General features: G+C 40.4%; 2 protein-coding genes across 4 annotated transcripts in view; one reads left to right on the forward strand and one right to left on the reverse strand.

Moving 5' to 3' along the window:
* atad2b (ATPase family AAA domain containing 2B) overlaps positions 1 to 7,654 on the forward strand; it is a 74,773-nt gene extending 67,119 nt beyond the window's left edge. Inside the window, 1 exon segment of the mRNA XM_039780953.1 lies at positions 3,870 to 7,654. Coding sequence (XP_039636887.1) covers positions 3,870 to 3,911 — 42 coding nt within the window. The 3' untranslated portion in view covers positions 3,912 to 7,654.
* Positions 7,655 to 9,548: 1,894 nt separating this feature from the next.
* Positions 9,549 to 19,486, reverse strand: part of LOC120546185 (kelch-like protein 29) — a 222,850-nt gene continuing 212,912 nt past the window's right edge. For all 3 annotated transcript variants that reach the window (XM_039780958.1, XM_039780954.1, XM_039780957.1), the window contains 2 exons: positions 12,509 to 12,653; positions 9,549 to 9,888 (listed from right to left, as the gene is read on the reverse strand). In XM_039780958.1, coding sequence (XP_039636892.1) covers positions 9,705 to 9,888; positions 12,509 to 12,653 — 329 coding nt within the window. In that variant the 3' untranslated portion in view covers positions 9,549 to 9,704. The remainder of the gene's footprint in view (positions 9,889 to 12,508; positions 12,654 to 19,486) is intronic.

A 19,486-nucleotide genomic window follows, 5' to 3' on the forward strand; every position in this document is an offset into this window, starting at 1 on the left:
TTAACATATCTCTTGACAATGTTCCATACAGAAAAAGCTGCTGTATATTATCCCAGAATCCCATCTGGTCATTTGCTGCTGCTGCTGCTGCTGTAGGATGTCAGTGCAGACAGTGGGCCAGGAATGGCAGTGTCCCGGTGCTGGTAGCCAGAACTGGCTGTCAGGATGTCAGGGAGGGGGAGGGTGGGAGAGCAGTCAGCCAGGTGGTGCCGCCTGTCGACAGGCCGGCTGGTGGTGGAGGGGAGGGCGCATGTCTGAGTTCATCTCATGCTGCCAGCCTAAATTGGTGTTTCCAGAGCAGAAATGTCAGCTCGTTTGGCACGTGTTTTGTTTGCCTGCGTTTCCAACACACATATCGACTCCACAGCAGGTCATCTCCTTGTTTCCTCCCTAGGGAATGCAAAAACATGCGCACATACACACTCGTATACAGGGTTGATACTCAGTAAGGCGGCTGAAGCCATTCCCACTTAATGTTGCAGCGCATGGTGTTTGTGTCTACATTGTAGAGGCGAGTGAAATGGAGCGTGTCCATACATTTGTCTCCTTTACCCCCCCCACCCCCCATCCTCTGGGTACGACTAGTCTCAGTCTTCCGGAAGAGCTGACCTTTCAGCAGATGGAGTGGACTACGCCCTGCTTTCTAGTTAAAGCCAGAGGGACCATCTCTGCCCTGTATACAATAACATGCCAACTGTGTTCCTATCTACAAATTGCCATTCATATAGACCTAGTTTTACAATTTGCCCGTGCCTCAGACAGCAATTTAGGACTTTGTAAGAGCCTTTGACCTTTAACCTGAACGTGTGCGGTGCCAGAGCTGTACGACACTGGTCAAGTTAGTGGAACATCATTGGGGTTGGTTATTTCTATGCTTATTTGTGTATTAATTGCTGAAGACATTTCAAAAACCTTTTTTGGGCTTGTTTATCGAAAGCACTGTCAATTGTGAAATTGTTCCCAAAACCATTGGATTTGTGGGTCCATTTTAGTTATTTGAATGTCTTGTTCTCATTCCTGCAGAAAAGCGGTAAAATGTAGATGTCGTGACTGTCTGACACGTAAAGCTATTTGGAGCATGTGTACTCTTTCAAACATCTGGCTTTAATGTCAGGCGAGGGCTTCTTCCAGGCCTGCTCTGGAGACATTTTGTACTAATGTTGCAAAATCATAAGGCCGAGAAATCTGTTTCTCCGTTGACAGTAGCCTCGGTAGAACAGAATGCAATGCAGCCCAAGCTTTCACCTTTGTGAATCTGTTGTCAGTAGCTTGAGAAGAAAATACCTTCATCCAGGCACAATACAGTACACAAGATTGTTCTCTCTTGACTCTCTCTGTTGTGGAAAAAATTGCAGAATGTTGTTGTTTTTTGCTAACCTAGACGCACACAACGCAGAGAGCCCTGTTCTCCCAGGGGTTGTAGAAAATGTTATCTGGGAAATAGAGGAAATCAGTAACTGAGGGAGAAGTAGATAAGAGTCAAATGAGTCAAAGAAAGCGGGTACACCAAAGTAATTTATAACACCCTTGTCACAAATTGATGATATCTTGAAAACCGTGTAGAGCATGTGATGCTAGATTTTTCTTTTAATGCCATCTATTGATGGCCCCATTGGGAAATTAAACTCCTGAATCTCCAATTCTGCCATATTGTACCTATTGAGCGTCACAGGAATTAAATCTTGCTATGCTGGTCGACTTCCACTCGTACTAGAGAGCGAGACTTTGTTAGTGAGACAGAGGGTAGGTGCTGCGGAGACTTGTTGGATTGTCTGCTGTGCTGGTGACAAGGTGATAGGCCTTAAGGCAGATCGACTCGAGATCACACAGGTGCAAGGTGTCAAGGCAACAAGGAGCTTATTTGCACATTGGTGTGTGGGTGTACAGTGAACCACTGCGCCAGACGGGCGTTAAAAGCACAGATGCGTGAGCTGTACCTGATAAGCTGAAACTTTCAGGGAATTTTTTAAATTACTGACATTTCATTCTATTTTTTTTTTTTTTTTTAGTCACGTCAACTTCACTTCTCATACTGAGTTTTACAGCGTGTGACCTGGTGTTGATAGTTGTGGGGGTATGATAAAGTGCTTAATTTATGTTATAATTGGAGTTGGGAGGGAAGTTAATATCACATGCCGAATAGCATCAGTCCTGTGAACTTTTTAAAATCCATTCAGGATAAATTGCAGGATATGTTGGGTAAAGTTTTCATTTGATCTAGATTGTCAAATGAACAGCTGGTCACAATGCACTTTTAGTTCCAGTTAAAGGTGCAGTAGGTAAGACTTCTAAAGCTAACTTTGACATATTTGCTGAAACTGACCCTATGTTCGAGTAGAACTACATGAAGCAGGTAATTTCAAAACAAATCCGGCTCCTCTGACACCACTTACAGCCTGTAGTGCGATTTGCAAAAATCCACCACTCCCTGTTCAGATGCACCAATCAGGGCCGGGGTGGGGTCTAACTGCGTGTCAATCACTGCTCATGCACACACATTCATTCTCCCTTGTGGGGGGAGGGGCTTAGGAGACTTTTTGCAGAAAGGGGGGAGGGACTGAGAAGTTGTCAATGTTAAAAATGTTTTGGCGAAGTCCTGGATCTTCGCAACCCTACCTACGGCACCTTTAACATGGGACTTTGATGATCAGAAGTTAGCTTGTGGATTCAATGCCATTTTACAGCCAACAAAAGTGTGCATAAACAAGGCATTCAGGTTAGGGCTGGGCAATATATCGATATATCCATATCGTGCTATGAGACTAGATATCGTCTTAGATTTTGGGTATTGTAATAATTGTGAAATGACATAAGTGTTGTCTTACTGGTTTTAAAGGCTGCATTACAGTAAAGTGATGTACTTTTCTGAAGTTACCAGACTGTAACTGTTCTATTTTCCTTTTCCCCACTTAGACATTATGTCCACATTACTGATGATTATTTATCTAAAATCTAAGTGTGAAGATGTTTTGTTAAAGCACCAATTGTCAAACCTAGAATATCGCCGCAATATCGATATCGAGGTATTCGGTCAAGAATATCGTGATATCTGATTTTCTCCCCATCGCCCAGCCCAAATTCAGGTTGACTTTCAATCAGTCCAAACATTCAGGAGCTAAGCTGATTTTTATATGAGAAATAATGAATACAATAATGGGAGAAAAAAAAGAAAGCCCACTTAACCTTTTATGCCCGGGCCCCACCGAAAAGGGATGCCCTTCTTTGTCTCGGCTACAGAAAGAATCTAGAAGTCATCACAAAGAGCTTCCGGTGATTTACAGACGTACAAGACATTACAGCACTTAGTATTTGAGTACTTCTTAGCTAAAAAGCAGATAGTATTGCCTGTTAATAGTTGATATAATATTGCCAAGTTGGCAGGTGATGGAAATGTGTTTTCAGTGAAGGAGGAAAAGTTCTCTTTAGGAGAGTGAAATTGCTTTTTACTGTAAAGTTGATATTTTTAAACTTTTTGTTATAGATGTTGAAATTGGTATCTGGTAGCAGCGTCTGTCGCACTGACTCCGCCATTCAGATGAGAGAACACACACAGTGTAACATCTTCAAGGCATTAATCATGGTCTATTGCAGGCTAACATCCATCTCTCTTCCTCTGGCTCTGTTCAGATTTAGTCAGTGTCAAATGCCGCTGTTTTCATGCTGAGAAAAATCGCCTGTCTCATTCCAGCACAGCTTTGCCTTATTTTACATCATTTATCATGGTGAAAGCTGTTGTTTGCTGTGGGAAATTTCCAAGTAATATTGAAACCCCTGGTGCACAGATGCTTTATACATACATACGTCTTGAGTTTGCAGCGTTTGTTGAGACTCAGCCCTATGTCTTTATGTGTGTCTGTTTGCGGTTGCAGGAGATGGAGGAGCGAATCCAGCATTTCGATACATTCCTGTGAGAATACCTAATCAGGTAGATCCTGAACAGCCTGGGACCACAAAGACACACAAACTGAGTGAGAGAGAGAGAGAGAGCGAGAGAGAGGGAAGGAGCTTCTGAGTCCAGCCCTCACCACAAAAACACACACACACAAAAAAAAAAATATCCAGCCCCCTTTTCTTGCTGAGAAGGGGACACAACGAGGACGACGTTGAGGACAGAGACATTCAATGGTGCTATCGTCTCAGGAACCTGGCCAGATCCAGACCCATTCTACACAACCAAACTCCTGGAGGTGTGTCAGTCACACACTTACGCGCGCGCGCGCGCACACACACACACACACACACACACACACACACACACACACACACACACACACACACACACACACACACACACACACACACACACACACACACACACACACTCTAACGGTGACGGGCAACCCTGGTGCTACTCGGGTGCTATCCTAACTTTTATCCACGCTGCTCTTGGGATTATTTCTTAACTTGGATGACTAGCAAAATCTAACAGATCGGGTGATGTCATATCGCAACCTGGCCGCTTCTCTCCGGAGCAGGCCGTGCATACACGCACCTTGACTCTTGGTTATGCATGTATTTCTACCAACCCACACCCAGAAATATACACATACATACATACACACACACACACACACACACACACACCCCCAGATTCTTACCAGCAAAAGTGTGAATGCAGAGTGCCGCTAGGAGATGAGGACAGATGTTCTGAATCACTGAACCACATTGCTGAGCCCATCTTTCCCTCACGTTCGTCATAGGCCAGTTATTACCGTGCTATTATGCGGCTCATTTTATCTGCCACTTTAGCTCCATGCTTTTTATTCAATATCTGAGCCACCGTCAAGGATACTCACCCGGAACAATGGTTTACAACAAAGTTTTTAGCGTGAACACAAACTCGATGAGGTTAGCACAGCAGGACCAGAGCCCATGATGTCCTCTTCATTACAGCAGTCACCGGGTGTGGAGAGCTGTTAGCCCCCCCCTCAGCGGTTGTGTCCGAGTTACTGGTGAACGAGCGGCGCAGCGCGTGACTGTAGGTCAGTTGTACAACCACTACGCTCACAGACCACCTCTGGCGTTCAGTCTTAGCAGATTGTCACGTCCTAAATCGTTTGTGGTAGCTAACCCCTCCCCTCCTCACTACATTCACAGTCTGAATGTTTTCCCTCCCCACTCAAGCTGTGCTCGCCAGTAGATTTTTTTTTTTTTCTCCTAAAGACACCCCAGCGGAGGAACTGGAAGCAGTACAAATTTGAATGCGTGTAGAGTTTGCACTGCCTAGTGTGTGCCTTATTTCAAACCTCAAATGAAACGCTGATATATATATTCAGCAGGATTTTTTATTTACTACTTGTGACAATGAACAGGCTCCAAGTTGGGGTGGGCCCTAACCACTGAGGTCACGGTTACCTTAAAGCAAAATATATATACAGTATATATATATATATGTGTATATATATAAATTTAATTTTAACCTTAGACATACCTAGGTTATCTCCAACCTGGGCCAAAAAAACTAATTGACGATAAAAGGTGTTCTATACAGATAATACTTACCCTGTGTGGCTGTGTCAGTGTTGTGGCCAGATGCATCTCAAGCACTCGAAATGTTTTGATTTTTAAATCTATCCATGCCCCGTTAAAACCCAGACCTGTTGGGGGAGGTCAGCCTCCACCTGAGCAGACAGCAGGTGTATGAAGAGGTTGACGACACCAGCTTTTCTTCACTTTTCCCATATATGCAAAACCAGAACATTATCATGCGAGTCAAACGATTTACCATGCCAAGTGTTATCCCACTCCCTAATAAAAAGGTGCTGACATGACGGTGCCCGTTCACAGGAATTCTGTTTCAGCTATGAAAATGTTCTATTAGACGGTCATAACAACCTATCTGTTATGTTGTGAATTTGCTAATTATTTTGTACGGGTTGTTTTTTTGTTGTTGTTTTTTCTTTGTACACAAATGCTTTGCTTGAGTTGATATTTTGCATGGGTTGTGAATCCATAATGAACAAGGCCATTCTAGGCAGTGCCCGTCACTAAGGTGTGTAAAGCATTACATGATTTCTCTTTTTCTTTTCTTCTCCTCCTTTTTTTAAAATTTTTTTTATAAATGAGTGTATCGACTTTATGGATTTATTTCATCTGTTTTTCTCAACGCAAGACAAGAGAAGCTGGATTCTCATCTGAGGCCGACACAGTGAAGTTTTCTGACTGCAGTAAATAAAGGGGTTTACTGAAGCTTTATGACGTTTTCATGGCATTGTCATGGTTTTGGAGATGCCATATTTTGAGCTAGTTTGTACTGGATAAGGTGTCTCCTCCTCCCCCTTCCCCCTTCACTCTTGTCCAATCCTCAACCAACCTCTTGGTGCAACTCTGACCCCAGCTCACCTCTGCCTTTTCTCAGATTCTCGGTGATAAAAGCAAAGACCATATGCAAACTGGCAACAACAGGTTAGCACTTGGACTACTGCAGAGAGAAAAACCAACGCTACCTCAGCTTAATTTATTTTAATGCGAAAACTGTTTACTGGGTACAAAAACGCTATTTTTTTTTCTTTTCTTTTTTCTCCCCCGAAATACTGTTGCAACATCTACAGTACCATCCGAGGTACCAGATCAGTGAAACCACAGCTGCCACAGTAATCCAAGAGTTGTTTATATCTCTCCGATTGTTCTGTATGTTTGTATTTGAGCCAGATGATGATTGCATACGTTTTAAGCATATTTCATGGATTGTATATTTAATGCTTACGTTTCAGGTTCTTCTTAATTTCTACAGTACCTAGTTCTGCTCCTCTTTCATGTTATCACCCCCACACTTTCTTAGAAGCTACGGAGAGCATTTTCTGCCTATTTTACACAACCATCGCCTTCATTATTATTTTTTTTTGCAGATTTTCATCTCATGATTCAGATTATTTATTATTAAACATGTTTTACACCTAATTTTCAGTCAATTGTCTTTTTGTACGTTTTTGAAATTTAACAAATCGGGAAGCGTTGCACGTCCGTTTTAACAATTTAGCTGAATTGCGTAGCGTTTGTGTAGCAGTTTTATTTTTATTTTATTTTTTTGGCGTGTACGGGGGAATAAAGGGTTTACAGGTCTCTCAGGTTCAACACGCGACAACATGCCCTTTCAACTTTTTCTATTTATTTCAATGTTCTGGTGTTTTCTGTGTTAAAGCGGTTACAGTTTGTGGCATACTGGAAGAGACTAACATAAGGACAGAACTGATATTTAAAAAGTAGTGTCTAGTACATCCCAGAAAGAGAAACAGGACCAGATGTTGTTCACTTTGTCTCCACTTTCTGCCAAAAGAGTTATTTTTTATGAATTTAGAAACGCATATGAAAATAAAATATGGGTAGTTAAATGTCATACATTGTGATCTTCCTTTCTTATTATAAATTGTAGCCAGTTTGGACTAACAACCAATTTTTGTCTGGTAGTTGAGACTACTTAGTCCAGTATGCAGAGGGAAAGGGTTTGTTCTATCCTGAATTACTTTGTTCGTCCCCATTTCTTTCACACTTAATTTAGTCAAGAGTTTCCATAGCTTTGTCAATTCTGTTTGTTTGTGTATTTAACACACCTGTTCGCAATGGTTACTTTAGTGTAAGTTATATTTGAAATGAAACCTTTACTGTATTTCTCAAACTGCTGTGATATACTTGAATAAAAAAGGTGCAAACTGTATATTTCAAGTGTTGATTTTTCTTAGTGCATTATTTTTTGATATGCCAAAAAGTACTTGTATTGTACTTTCACCCATGTTCTGTGGTTCTCGTATATTTGTGAGTTTTTTTCTCGTAAATTTACTTTATTAATATACTTTTTTTTTTTTTTTTACTTTAAGGTTAGAGAATATCGAAGTTGGTTTTTGGTGAAGTTACAACCTAATTCTTTGAATATTACCCTCCTCCCCCAGCTCTGTATATATATATTTTTTTACCCTACATTGGCTCTAATATAACCAATAAAAAGGAAGATGTCAGGCGCCTGTATAGCTCACTTGGTAGAGCGCCCATATATAGAGGTTGACTCTTTGACGCAGTGGGCCTGGGTTCGACTCTGACCTGCGGCCCTTTGCTGCATGTCATTCCCCCTTTCTTTCCCCTTTCATGTCTTCTGCTGTCCTATCGAAATAAAGGCTGAAAAATGCCCCCACCCCACCAAAAAAAAAAAAAGGAGGATGTGTTCGGAGTTTTGCCGACCGGATATGGCAAAAGTTTAATCCATCAACTAGCTCCGCTACCTTCTTCGTTGCTCTGCCTGGTTGTAGCCCTGCCAATGGTGAGTTCCCAGACCCAACATCTTGAGATGGGTCTGGCTTGTCAAGCTCACCCTAATATGCTGTCGTAGTAGAGCGCTTTTGAGCAAATAAATACTCAACATATCCCCTTGATTCATTAATACAGTATATATATATATAAAAAAAAAAAAGACGACAATGTGTTCATGTTCTGGTATATGTATTAGGTTTCAATAATAACAATTGTTAATTTCTCCTTTTTGGGTACAGATTTACAGACATACCATTTGGAATCCGAACCTATCATTTTTTTTTCTAAAAACATTTATACAGAATTGCCTTCAGGTTTTAAAATATACATATTTCCTTCCTGTATGTACAGAATACCAACCCAAAATCCTCTGTGGGTTGCAATGAAAACAGGTTGTATAAAACAAAAAGAAGGTGGGGGTGGAAGCTGATGAAAGACACAAAAACATGGATTAACAGATAACTATTAACAGTCACGTGTGATTATTGTGCTTTTTTTTTCTTCCCGGAGGAACTGTCCCAACTTGAACATCTGATCAGAGGTCAGTGAAAGGAGGAATTCTCTCTCTCTAAATGTAGCCGTCTTCGTCCCAGAGCGCAAGAGAGTGTGAATCAAGAGTGGGGAGACAGGCCACTCACCCTCCAGATGATATCTTAATCAGACTGGAATTACACAAGAACATAGAAAAAAAAAATATATAGAGATTTTCTCTTTTTAAACCCTGCCTGACCCAGATTTTATGGGTTTTCCTATGTTTAGCAAGTCATTAGACTTGTAACCGGGTTACACAGAGTTCAAAATCTGTTTTTAAAATTACCTCATAAATCCACACGCACGGTAGGAATTCCTCTTCCCGACACAGCGGAGAGAATTCATTCCATGCACGGATAAAGAGGAAAACAGTCGGTGGATTCCTTTCCTTCACTTTTCCTCCTGTCCTGTAGATGCCACTACTGAAAAACCATTCGTACACCACAAAGAAACCCTGCTCTCTAATGCATGACTGGAAAACCGACACCCGTTAAACATAACTCTTAAGAAGCTGGACCTGCAGTGGCTTTCGCTGCGCTGAGTCCGAGTACAGTAAAGAAATAGGGAGGTGGTGAGTTTAGAGATCAGGAAAAGACAGAACTGAAACCAAGGAGTTAGTCATTTACTAAGAGGGTCCCTGTGCCTGTTGGATGAGAGGATGAACTACTACCATGACACATACAGTACTGGAGGTTAGGCACCGTCACCATGACGTGGCTGAGTAGTTGAACATGAGTACATTCTGCACAGGGCTTTTTTTATTTTTTTTTTTGGGGGTGTGCTGGGACAAGAAACAGAGTGGATGGATGCTGGCGTCAAGTCCAGAGGTTGTTCACCGACCGGTCCCGAGCTGCCGTCGCACATCGTCCCACAACCAGCGCTCAGCTGCTGTTTGCCGTCGACCCAGTGTGACGGGGTCCCCCGGGACGCCCTCAGCCGCTCTGAATGTACTTCTTGATGACCACGCAGCCGTGTCTGAAGAGCGGGCAGGGCAGCGACTGCAGGAGCGTCCAACTGTTGCTGCAAGGGTCGAAGGTCTCCATGTTGCCGAGGGCCGGACCCTCGCTGCTCACGATGCCTCCTGTGGCGTAGATCTTCCCGTCCAGGATCACAGCGCTGCACAGGCACACACAGAATTATGCCTTGGTTAGAGGTCTTCCTTTTAAAAAGAGTAGAATCCTTAAAAGGGAACAGATTGACATTTGTGGGTAATATCTGCTTTCATGCGGAGAGTTAGATGGGAAGATTGATAGCACCCTCATATCTGTTCGTTATATATGAAGCTACAGCCAGTAGCCAGTTAGCTTAGCACAGAAACACTTACCTGGGGAAAACAGCTAGCCTGACTCTGACAAATGGTAACGAAATCGGCCTACTAGCACCTCTAGCTCACTCGCGAACAAATTATATCTCATTTCATTCTTTAAATCTTTCTTTTTGTGGGGGCTTATGTGTCCGACTATGTCTGACTGAGGTCCTCCTCCGTGGAGGCCGTCTCATAGACCTTATTTCTGCCCCGAGGAGCAATAATCGAGGCGGGATCACCGAGGAGCTACGAGCGAGGAAACACGAGAGCAGCCTTCCAGGAAGCCGTGCAGCTGAAAGGGTTGCTAACTCCGCCTATAAAGCTGACGAATTCATGTGACGCTTCAGAGGAAATGACGTCTTAAACACATTTGCTCGTTGCCTCTCTCCTGCCATGATTTCCTCGTGTCTCTCCCGCGCTTCCTCAATGGGAGGGACTAAGACGCGAGGAAGGGAGGCAAGTGGAGGATGCAATTTAAGATGCAGCTATAAGTCCGGCACATAACCCCCCAAAGGGATGGTGAATTGTTTTTGTACAGACTAAACAAGATATGGGTTAATAAGTGAGCATAAGAGGTGTTGCTAGGTGGATTTTAACATTTGATGAAGCCAGGCTAGCCGTTTTCCCCTGTTTACAGTCTTTGTGCTAAGCTAAGCTAACTTGTATTTACTGTACAGGCATGAGAGGGAGTGTAATTTTCCGTAACATGCATATTTCCCAAAAATACTCCTTTACGGTTCAGTTTCTGATACTTTTCATGGTCAGTAGTATTGTATTTTGTCATTTTAATCCCATTGATGTAATATTTCTATGACTCACAGTTACTGTCAATCGTGATCAGGGAAACAAAGCCAGTTAGAGGACAACATCTCCATAAACATGCTGATTGTCGCGCTGATGTCATGACATCACGCACACATGCTCTCGACATGCCCGACGAGGCTACTTTGTAAGGTAGGGGGGAAACCACACACATTACATTCCCTCTTGAGGGCGAGAGAGAGAAAACTAATGAAAAAGCAAATATCTCTACAAATGTGCTCATTTGATATGAGAAACAGAAACAGCAGTTTGTGTGCGGAGAGGATTAAAACTTGGGCTCTAAGCTGATTAGGGCTTTGTACTCCTATTGGGGTTTGGAACGATCTGCATTTACCTAAGGTGCCCGCTCAAACACACGCACGCACGCACGCACACAGAGCGAACAACATGCAGTCCTATTGCCCAAATTCACAACACTGTTGGAAAGGAAACAGATTATTACATAAAGCCTAAATCTACTTAGAGAGAAAGCACAGCTGATCTGAAAATGGAGAGAGCGCAGGGGCAAAAGCCTAGAGCTGCTCTTCCTGATAAACAGAGGGGAGGTGTAGGCCTGCAGAGGGCCGGACACAGCGAGAAGGGAGAATATCAGCTCTCCTGCACGATGACCTGCTGGACTTCATCTTCTGTGCAGGAGCCTTCACTGTAGATAGTGCCGTGTCTGAGTATCTGTGCGTTTCCTCTTTTGACAACCCTGTGTGTTTGTTGTTGCTCCCTCCTTCCTCCTCTCGTGTCAGACTTAGTTAAATGTAGCAGAACAGCTGCCTGGCGTGTGCTGCTGCAGCTTATCAATAACTGACAACATGATTTATGTTATACATTCTGCACATAAGATCACCGCCTGTAATTGCTTCTCCAAATGTACTTTGTGCATGCTTCTTTTTATTATAAAAAAAAAAAAAAAAAAAGAGGGCTCGGGCGTAGGAAAAGTGTGGGTTCATTATCCAGCAAACTGCACACCTCAGTGGCTCGAGCTGACTGGGCTATTAGGATGTGATCCTGCTGTTGTTAATTTTCATTTATTTCCTTTTATCAGCTAGTATGTATCCTCAAGCGGTATAAAAGTTACAGGTGCGGACTTAGGTTTCTTGTTTCACAAAAATTACACTCACATGTGCAAATAAATTACAAATTATCTCGCACAGTTTTAACTCAGGATAAAATAGAGCGATTCAGCGCTGTGAAAGAAAGTTGATTTAATCAAGCAGAGTCTCTGCTATTCCAACGGATGTGTCTGGTTTCTCTCAGCGTGACAGACGGCGAATCAAGCCTGTGAATTAGAGAGCAATTTTTCAACCAAGGGAGAATTTTCACAACCTAAATGCAGCGTGTTGAAAACACTGTCAGCCCACGTCGTTCGTTTTATTAACTAACTGGCCTGAATGCAAATATTTTCCCTGTGCAGCGTTTTACCGTTATGACGCAAAAACTGACACATTACAAATAAACTTAAAGTTGTTGTGCTAATTTCTTGAGGCTCTGTAATAATGTCAGAGTGTTTTTGATGCTTCACACAAAACAATGCAATTTCAGCTTTTGAAAAGTCTTCACAATTCCACGCTGGGGATTTAACTTACGTACGGCACTGCTACATTAATAATCTCTTACCTGCAGAACTGCCGAGAGTGATTCATGTTGGGACCAGCCTTGATGTTGCCTTTGTCTGGGTCATAGATAGTGGTGGCTCGAGCGTAGGCTCCTCCCAGGATGAATATAAAACCGTTTAGACTCACTGCAGGGGCGTATTTGTTATCTAAAGGTGTGGGAGGAAGAGAAGGAGAGAGGGAGAGAGACGGAAGAAGGGGAGAGATTTTTGTTAAAGAAAACAGAGAGCTATTCTGCCCTACAAAGGCAAAGTGCAGTAACTACGCCAACACTGAAACTGAGAAAAATGGCTTCAAAGTTTTCATACAGGCCAGCCAAACATGTTGTAGGTACAATAATGTTGATACTTTTATGTAATACCTTTACAGGAAGGAAAATGTTATACATAAAAAAAAAGACCATTGATATGACCTTTGACCCTAAAAATGTAGATACTGCACTCTGCCTTTGTCTAACCTCAAGCAACTAAAACACTATTACAAAGGCAGAGTGCAGTATCTACAATTGAAATGTGTTAATCCAACTTTCTTTTTTTATTCCTTATACATTTTCATTTGTTTTAATTGGTTTTATGTTTTGTTTATGGATGTTTATAGGTTGAGTGTTGAAAGTGCTTGTTAGTAACCTTCATCCAGTGTATTCAAGAATAGTATTTTGTCGTAATGTCCCTGTTACATTAGTCTTAAATGATTAAATTGTCATTCTCATTATTTCCCCCAAAACATCCTTATAATTTTACACACAATCAAAATGCTGGTATTTTGGTTTGTGTTTGATTTTATGTTAATTGAAAATTAATTCATTAAATACCAAGGTTACTTATAAAACGGCACATAAAATTCATATACATTTAACAACATAACTCAAACAGAATAACAAGAGTGTGTGTGTGTGTGTGTGTGTGTGTGTGTGTGTGTGTGTGTGTGTGTGTGTGTGTGTGTGTGTGTGTGTGTGTGTGTGTGTGTGTGTGTGTGTCAGCTAGACAACATTATAAAGCAGATGCGTTAGGCACAGTCACAGTATGCTGCCTTACTTTATATGAAAAATTGTGTTGTTGCGTGAGACGGTGTGCATATGTCCATTTCGTGTGAACAGTCAATTTTGCGAGACATTAAAAAAAGATGTTTTACTCTGACAACTGAAAATAGATATTGACATATTAAAAATATTATTTAGAACGTAGCCTATCTCCATATAAAAAATACTCATAAAATTAAATGAAACTAGTGTAACCGAGCGTTTCTTATATTGTCTCACTGTTTGGGCTCTAAAATAAAGACACAAAGACGGCACGTCTCACTTAATTCAAATGCTGACAACGGTCAGAAAATACAACGCTTTTTCCACTTCCCTTTTCCCGTCAAAATAAAAGCTCTATGTTTACAACTTCCTCTTAAGCTTCAACTGAGAGATTACCTAATAAAATACATTACAATAGCGTAAGTAATGAAAGACAACAAGAAACAAAACAGTTATGACAGCGTTTCCAGAGTGGATAGATGCTAACGTTACTGCCTTCAAGGGGAGCAGGTAAGCTAAAATGGTTTTATATGCTAGCGGCTCCGCTAGCAAGTGCGGCAATTTATTGATTTAGGTGTTATTTGCCAGGTTAGGTGTTCATATTTTACCATGTTCCTTACCACTGTCTGGATACTTGCATTTCAAAGCTAGAGACACTATAAGTTTTCCTCGGGATTGTGCCATGTTTCTCTGGGTTAATGATGTTGGCTTGTTGGTGGTCTGTATCACAGTATCACCTCGCCGCGGGTTCCTATATAACAGACTCTGTGATAAGGATGCTGTGCGCGAGGCGGACAGATGGGTAGATTTTGAATGTGGCTACAGAGGCAGACCGCAGTATCTACCGCGTCAAAGTCGGGTAAACAAAGGCAGAACGCAGTAACTTCACTTACTGCGGTTTGCCTTGGTACTAGCTACCGAGTCAAAGTCGAGGTAAACAAAGGCAAACCGCAGTAACTTCACTTACTGCGGTTTGCCTAATTACTAGCTACCGAGTCAAAGTCCGGGTAAACAAAAGGCAGAACGCAGTAACTTCACTTACTGCGGTTTGCCTTGGTACTAGCTTGGATTTTGTAGTTACTGCAAATTTGAGATAGTGATTTCTCTGAAACGGGATACAGTTGAACCAGGAGTTTTTGTCACAAGACGTAGGAGATGTTACAAAGCCCATTTCCACTCTAAACTCAATTTTGACCAAATATGTAGTTACTGCGTTTTGGCTTTGTACGGCAGTATTGTTTAATGCCATTCTCACATACAGCAGAAATTTCCATTCTGTATAATGGCTTTTCTTTTCTTTTCCCCCCGCTTTCGATCACTAGGCTGCATGCAAAAATCATCATCACCATTCTCCTTATCACTTTACAGATGTGCCATTCTCAAGATTGCTTTGGAGAAAATAAAAAAAAATGAAAAACACAACGGAGAATGGATGGCAAACCAGTGAAAAAGCAGAGTTCATAAATCACAGTGGCTTTATTGGGTTCTGCTCAAAAATATGTTTGGGCTTTGCAGCAATATAAAAGAGTTACCTAAGTCCCAATAATTCACAATTGCATTACTCCCTCTGACACATCCATAGATTCACAAAGGGGGAAAAAAAACACTGTGCACATGTATTGGGAATACATGAGTGAACAGGTGGTAAACTGCATACTGTGCATAATGTATAATTCAATCTGATACAGTATATAGCACAGGAGGAAAACACAGGCATTGAAGCAGCACCACTGTAGAATTATAGATGGGAAACAAAATGAAACCGTGGTTTGTGCGGAACAGTGCCACTGGAAACCTGCAGCCTGTGAGCAGCAGCCCTGCTGTGTGGGATAGGAAGTGTATTTCAAACTCAGAGCAATTTCTCTCGAGCAGACTGCAGCTGGCCAATTTACAAGCAGCATGAATAATGCACAGACGCTTGGTCGTGAGCTGCCGTCCTCGCGGTTTCTTGCCACAATTGACAGACATCCCTCATTGGAGACGGGCAACAGGAAGAGGGTTGTCTGACGCCTTAATAATGGCGACCGAGGCCCTAAAAGCTCCTCTCGTGCAGTAGAACCACCTCCCCTCTTCTCCGCCTTCTCCCCCTTGCTGCTGAGAGCAGTCTGACATGTTTAATTAACAGGTCATCTCTGGAGGCAAGAGGTGCTTCTGCTGCTCCTCAGGCTGACACTCTGAATGAGCTGCACTGCATTAGCTGTTCGGCTACTACACTTGAACTCATAATGTACTGTAACAACAAGACTTGGGGCCAGATGCATAAAACTGTGTATTCACGACTAAAACTGAAATTTGCATATTCAATCATTTCAAAAGCTGCACATACACATGGTTCTGGTTTATAAATCTCAATCACTGTGGAACTGAGCCTCATTTCCACTCCCACTGCTCGCCATAAATTGAATTTGAGACGATTTCAAACATCCAGGTGCATATTGATACTTGGGCCCGCTCCACCACTCAGAAGACCTGTCGATAAGAACGGCAAAGAAGGAGTGCAATTTCTCCAAAAGCGGCACAACAGCTGTCATTACGCACGGCTGCGGCTATTTGTAAAGCCCATACCACTAATTCATCATATGTACCTATAAACCCTCACCGCAGCAAGCATGATTATTAAATGTCACAAGGATGATCAACGATTCATTTACAGAGCTCGTATTGAAACAGACCACAAGGTGCTTCACAATTCAGGATCAAATAAAAAGATCATTAACGGACACTCGTTCATGTAAATAAAAAGAATAAAATTCATCACCCATGAATAATTTTAAATTAAGTTTAGAAATGTGCATTTGATTTGTGTTTACAGCAAAGTAACAGTGAAAACTGGTTAACAAAAAAAAATAAACAATGTTTTAGTCTAGTTACATCTCTCACCTTTTATTTAATCTTCTCCTTATCAAAACAATGTAAATGCCAGGTCTCACTGCACATTCTTATATAAATATAAGTTTAATGTGTGGGGAAATGGCATATGAAATGCTCACAATGACAATGCTAACGTGCTGATGTTAAAGGAGACATATCATGCTCATTTTCCTGTTCATACTTGTATTTTGGGTTTCTACTAGAACATTTTAACATGCTGTACAGTCTTTTTCTCATACTGTCTGTCTGAATATACCTGTATTCACCCTCTGTCCAAAACGCTCTGTTTTAGCGCTTGTCTCTTTCAGCCCCCCTCCCGAAAAACCCAGTCTGCTCTGATTGGCTTGCTAGAAAAATAGAACACAACTTTGCAAAGGTAGCTCTCAAGTCGTGGTTGGACACTCAGATGGAGGGCGGTTAAATCCCATGTTTATCTAGGCAGCCCACAAAAAACTGACTGGGTTGTCTTATATCATAGTTTGTGGTAAGCACTTCAGATGAGCAAAAGTACAGAAAAAGTGAATTTTTCATTATATGTCCCCTTTAAGCAAGTGTAAGGTTCCATGTTACTATGTTCACCATCTTACTTTAGTGTGTTAGCATGGTAACATTTGCTAACTAGAAAATGTATTTCCTGCAGAAAAAGCCTGTGAATGCTGAAAAGCTAAATTGCTGAAGCTAAACTGGATTGCTGGTATAATTGCATAAAAAGAAGCTGAAGTACTGAGAATATTTTTGTCTGTAACTGTAAAAAAAAATTTGTCTGGGGAAAAGTGCGGTGTCATGGTCTAGGAGAACAGCAAGTCTTGCCCTGGATTTGAGGTTTAATTATCACACCTGTTTGTGTATAAACTGCTTGCTACTGAGATTAACTGAAAGAGCCCTGGTAAACTTCCCATCGAAGGAGCCAAAATAATATGTGGAATGAATATAATGAACTCACCCTGGGCACCAGAATGCACTTGCAAACGTATTGATTTATAATTTGTGTGGATAAAGTTAAAAAATGTGGGCATATTAGCGATTTGAAAAACTGGTACTGTGCTTTTATCCAGAAATGTCAAGGGTGTTTAAGAAGGCCTGTCAATAAAGGAATGCTTTTGGCTCTTGTGATTTATGTATAAGTCCTATTGCTTTTATGAGCACATTGACCAAAAACAGAAAAGTATATCTACAATTTGACATATAAATGGTATATGAGAAGTAAGAATTGTGGCTGTAAGAGTAAGTTAAAGAGAAAGTTTAAAAAAGTCATAAAAAAGGCATAGTATGTCGAAAAAAGTCATAGTATAGTATGTCGAAAAAAGTCATAAAAAAGGCATAGTATAGTATCTCGAAAAAAGTCATAAAGGCATACTATAGTATGTCTTAAAGAGTCATAGAATAGTATGTTGAAAAAAGTCATAAAGGCATACTATAGTATGTCTTAAAGAGTCATAGTATAGTATGTTGAAAAAAGTCTCAAAAAGTCAGAGTATAGTATGTTGTAAAAAGTCATAAAAAAGCATAGTATAGTATGTCGAAAAAAGTCATAGTATGTCAAAAAAAGCATAGAATAGCATGTCGAAAAAAGTCTTAAAAAGGCATAGTATAGTATGTCGAAAAGAGTCATAGTATAGTACGTCAAAAAAAGTCTTAAAAAGGCATAGTATAGTATGTCAAAAAGAGTCATAGTATAGTATGTCAAAAGAAGTCATAAAAAAGTCACAGTATAGTATGCTGAAAAAAGTAATGAAAAAGGCATAGTATAATATGTCGAAAAGAGTCATAGTATAGTATGTCGAAAAAAGTCATAAAGGCATAGTGTAGTATGTCGAAAAGAGTCATAGTATAGTATATCGAAAAAAGTCATAAAAAAGGCAAAGTATAGTATGTCGAAAAGAGTCATACTATAGTATGTTGAAAAACTTCATAAAAAAGGCATAGTATAGTATGTCGAAAAGAGTCATAGTATGGTATGTCGAAAAAAGTAATTAAGGCATAGTATAGTATGTCGAAAAGAGTCATAGTATAGTATCTTGAAAAAAGTCATAAAATAGCATAGTATAGTATGTCAAAAAAGTCATAAAAAAGTCATAGTATAGTATGTCGAAAAAAGTCATAAAGGCATAGTATAGTATGTCAAAAAAAGTCATTGTATAGTATGTCAAAAAAGTCATAAAAAAGTCATAGTATAGTATGTCGAAAAAAGTCATAAAGGCATAGTATAGTATGTCGAAAAGAGTCATAGTATGTCGAAAAAAGTCATAGTATAGTATGTCGAAAAAAGTCATAAAGGCATAGTATAATTATGTCGAAAAGAGTCATAGTATAGTATGTTGAAAAAAGTCATTAAAAAAAGGCATAGTATAGTATATCGAAAAGAGTCATAGTATAGTAGGTCAAAAAAAGTCATAAAGGTATCGTATAGTATGTTGAAAAGAGTCATAGGTATAGGTATGTCAAAAAGTCATAAAAAGTCCCTATGAAATAGTATAGTTATAAAGAAAAAGTCATAAAGGCATATTCATAGTATGTGAAAAAAAGTCATAAAGGCATAACGTTGCTCGAAAGAGTCATAAAGTATAGGTATGTGAAAAAGTCCGCCAAAACATAAATCTCCGAAAAAAGAGATCCTCATTCAATATATCAAAAGTCATAAAGTCATAAAGAGTATATTATGCCGGCTTCAAAAGAGCTTTTTCATTATCTTCCGAAAAAAAAAGTCATAAAAAACATAAAACAAATTATCGAAAGTCATAAATATAGTATATCAAAAGATGCAAGTAATTATCTTTAACGTGATAAAACCTCAAATGTATCATCGAAAACGTCATAAACATAGTGCTTGCGTCGCAAAAACCATAAAATTATAAAACCATCAAAGTCCACTCCAGAATCAGCAAATTATGGTATTATATCAAAAAAGTCGCCAAAGAACGCACCGTTATAGGTATCAAAAAGTCATTATGGCCCGTATCGAATCATAAAAAAAGAGATCATATGAAGTATAAGTATCGCCAGAAAGGCATAAATTATGGTATCAGAAAAGTCATAAAATATGTCAAAGAAGTCTCAATGAAAAAGTCCAGCAAAGACGAAGCGTATTAA

The sequence above is a fragment of the Perca fluviatilis genome, chromosome 18 (assembly GCF_010015445.1).
Source record: "Perca fluviatilis chromosome 18, GENO_Pfluv_1.0, whole genome shotgun sequence".
In the NCBI taxonomy this organism is placed as follows: Eukaryota; Metazoa; Chordata; class Actinopteri; order Perciformes; family Percidae; genus Perca; species Perca fluviatilis.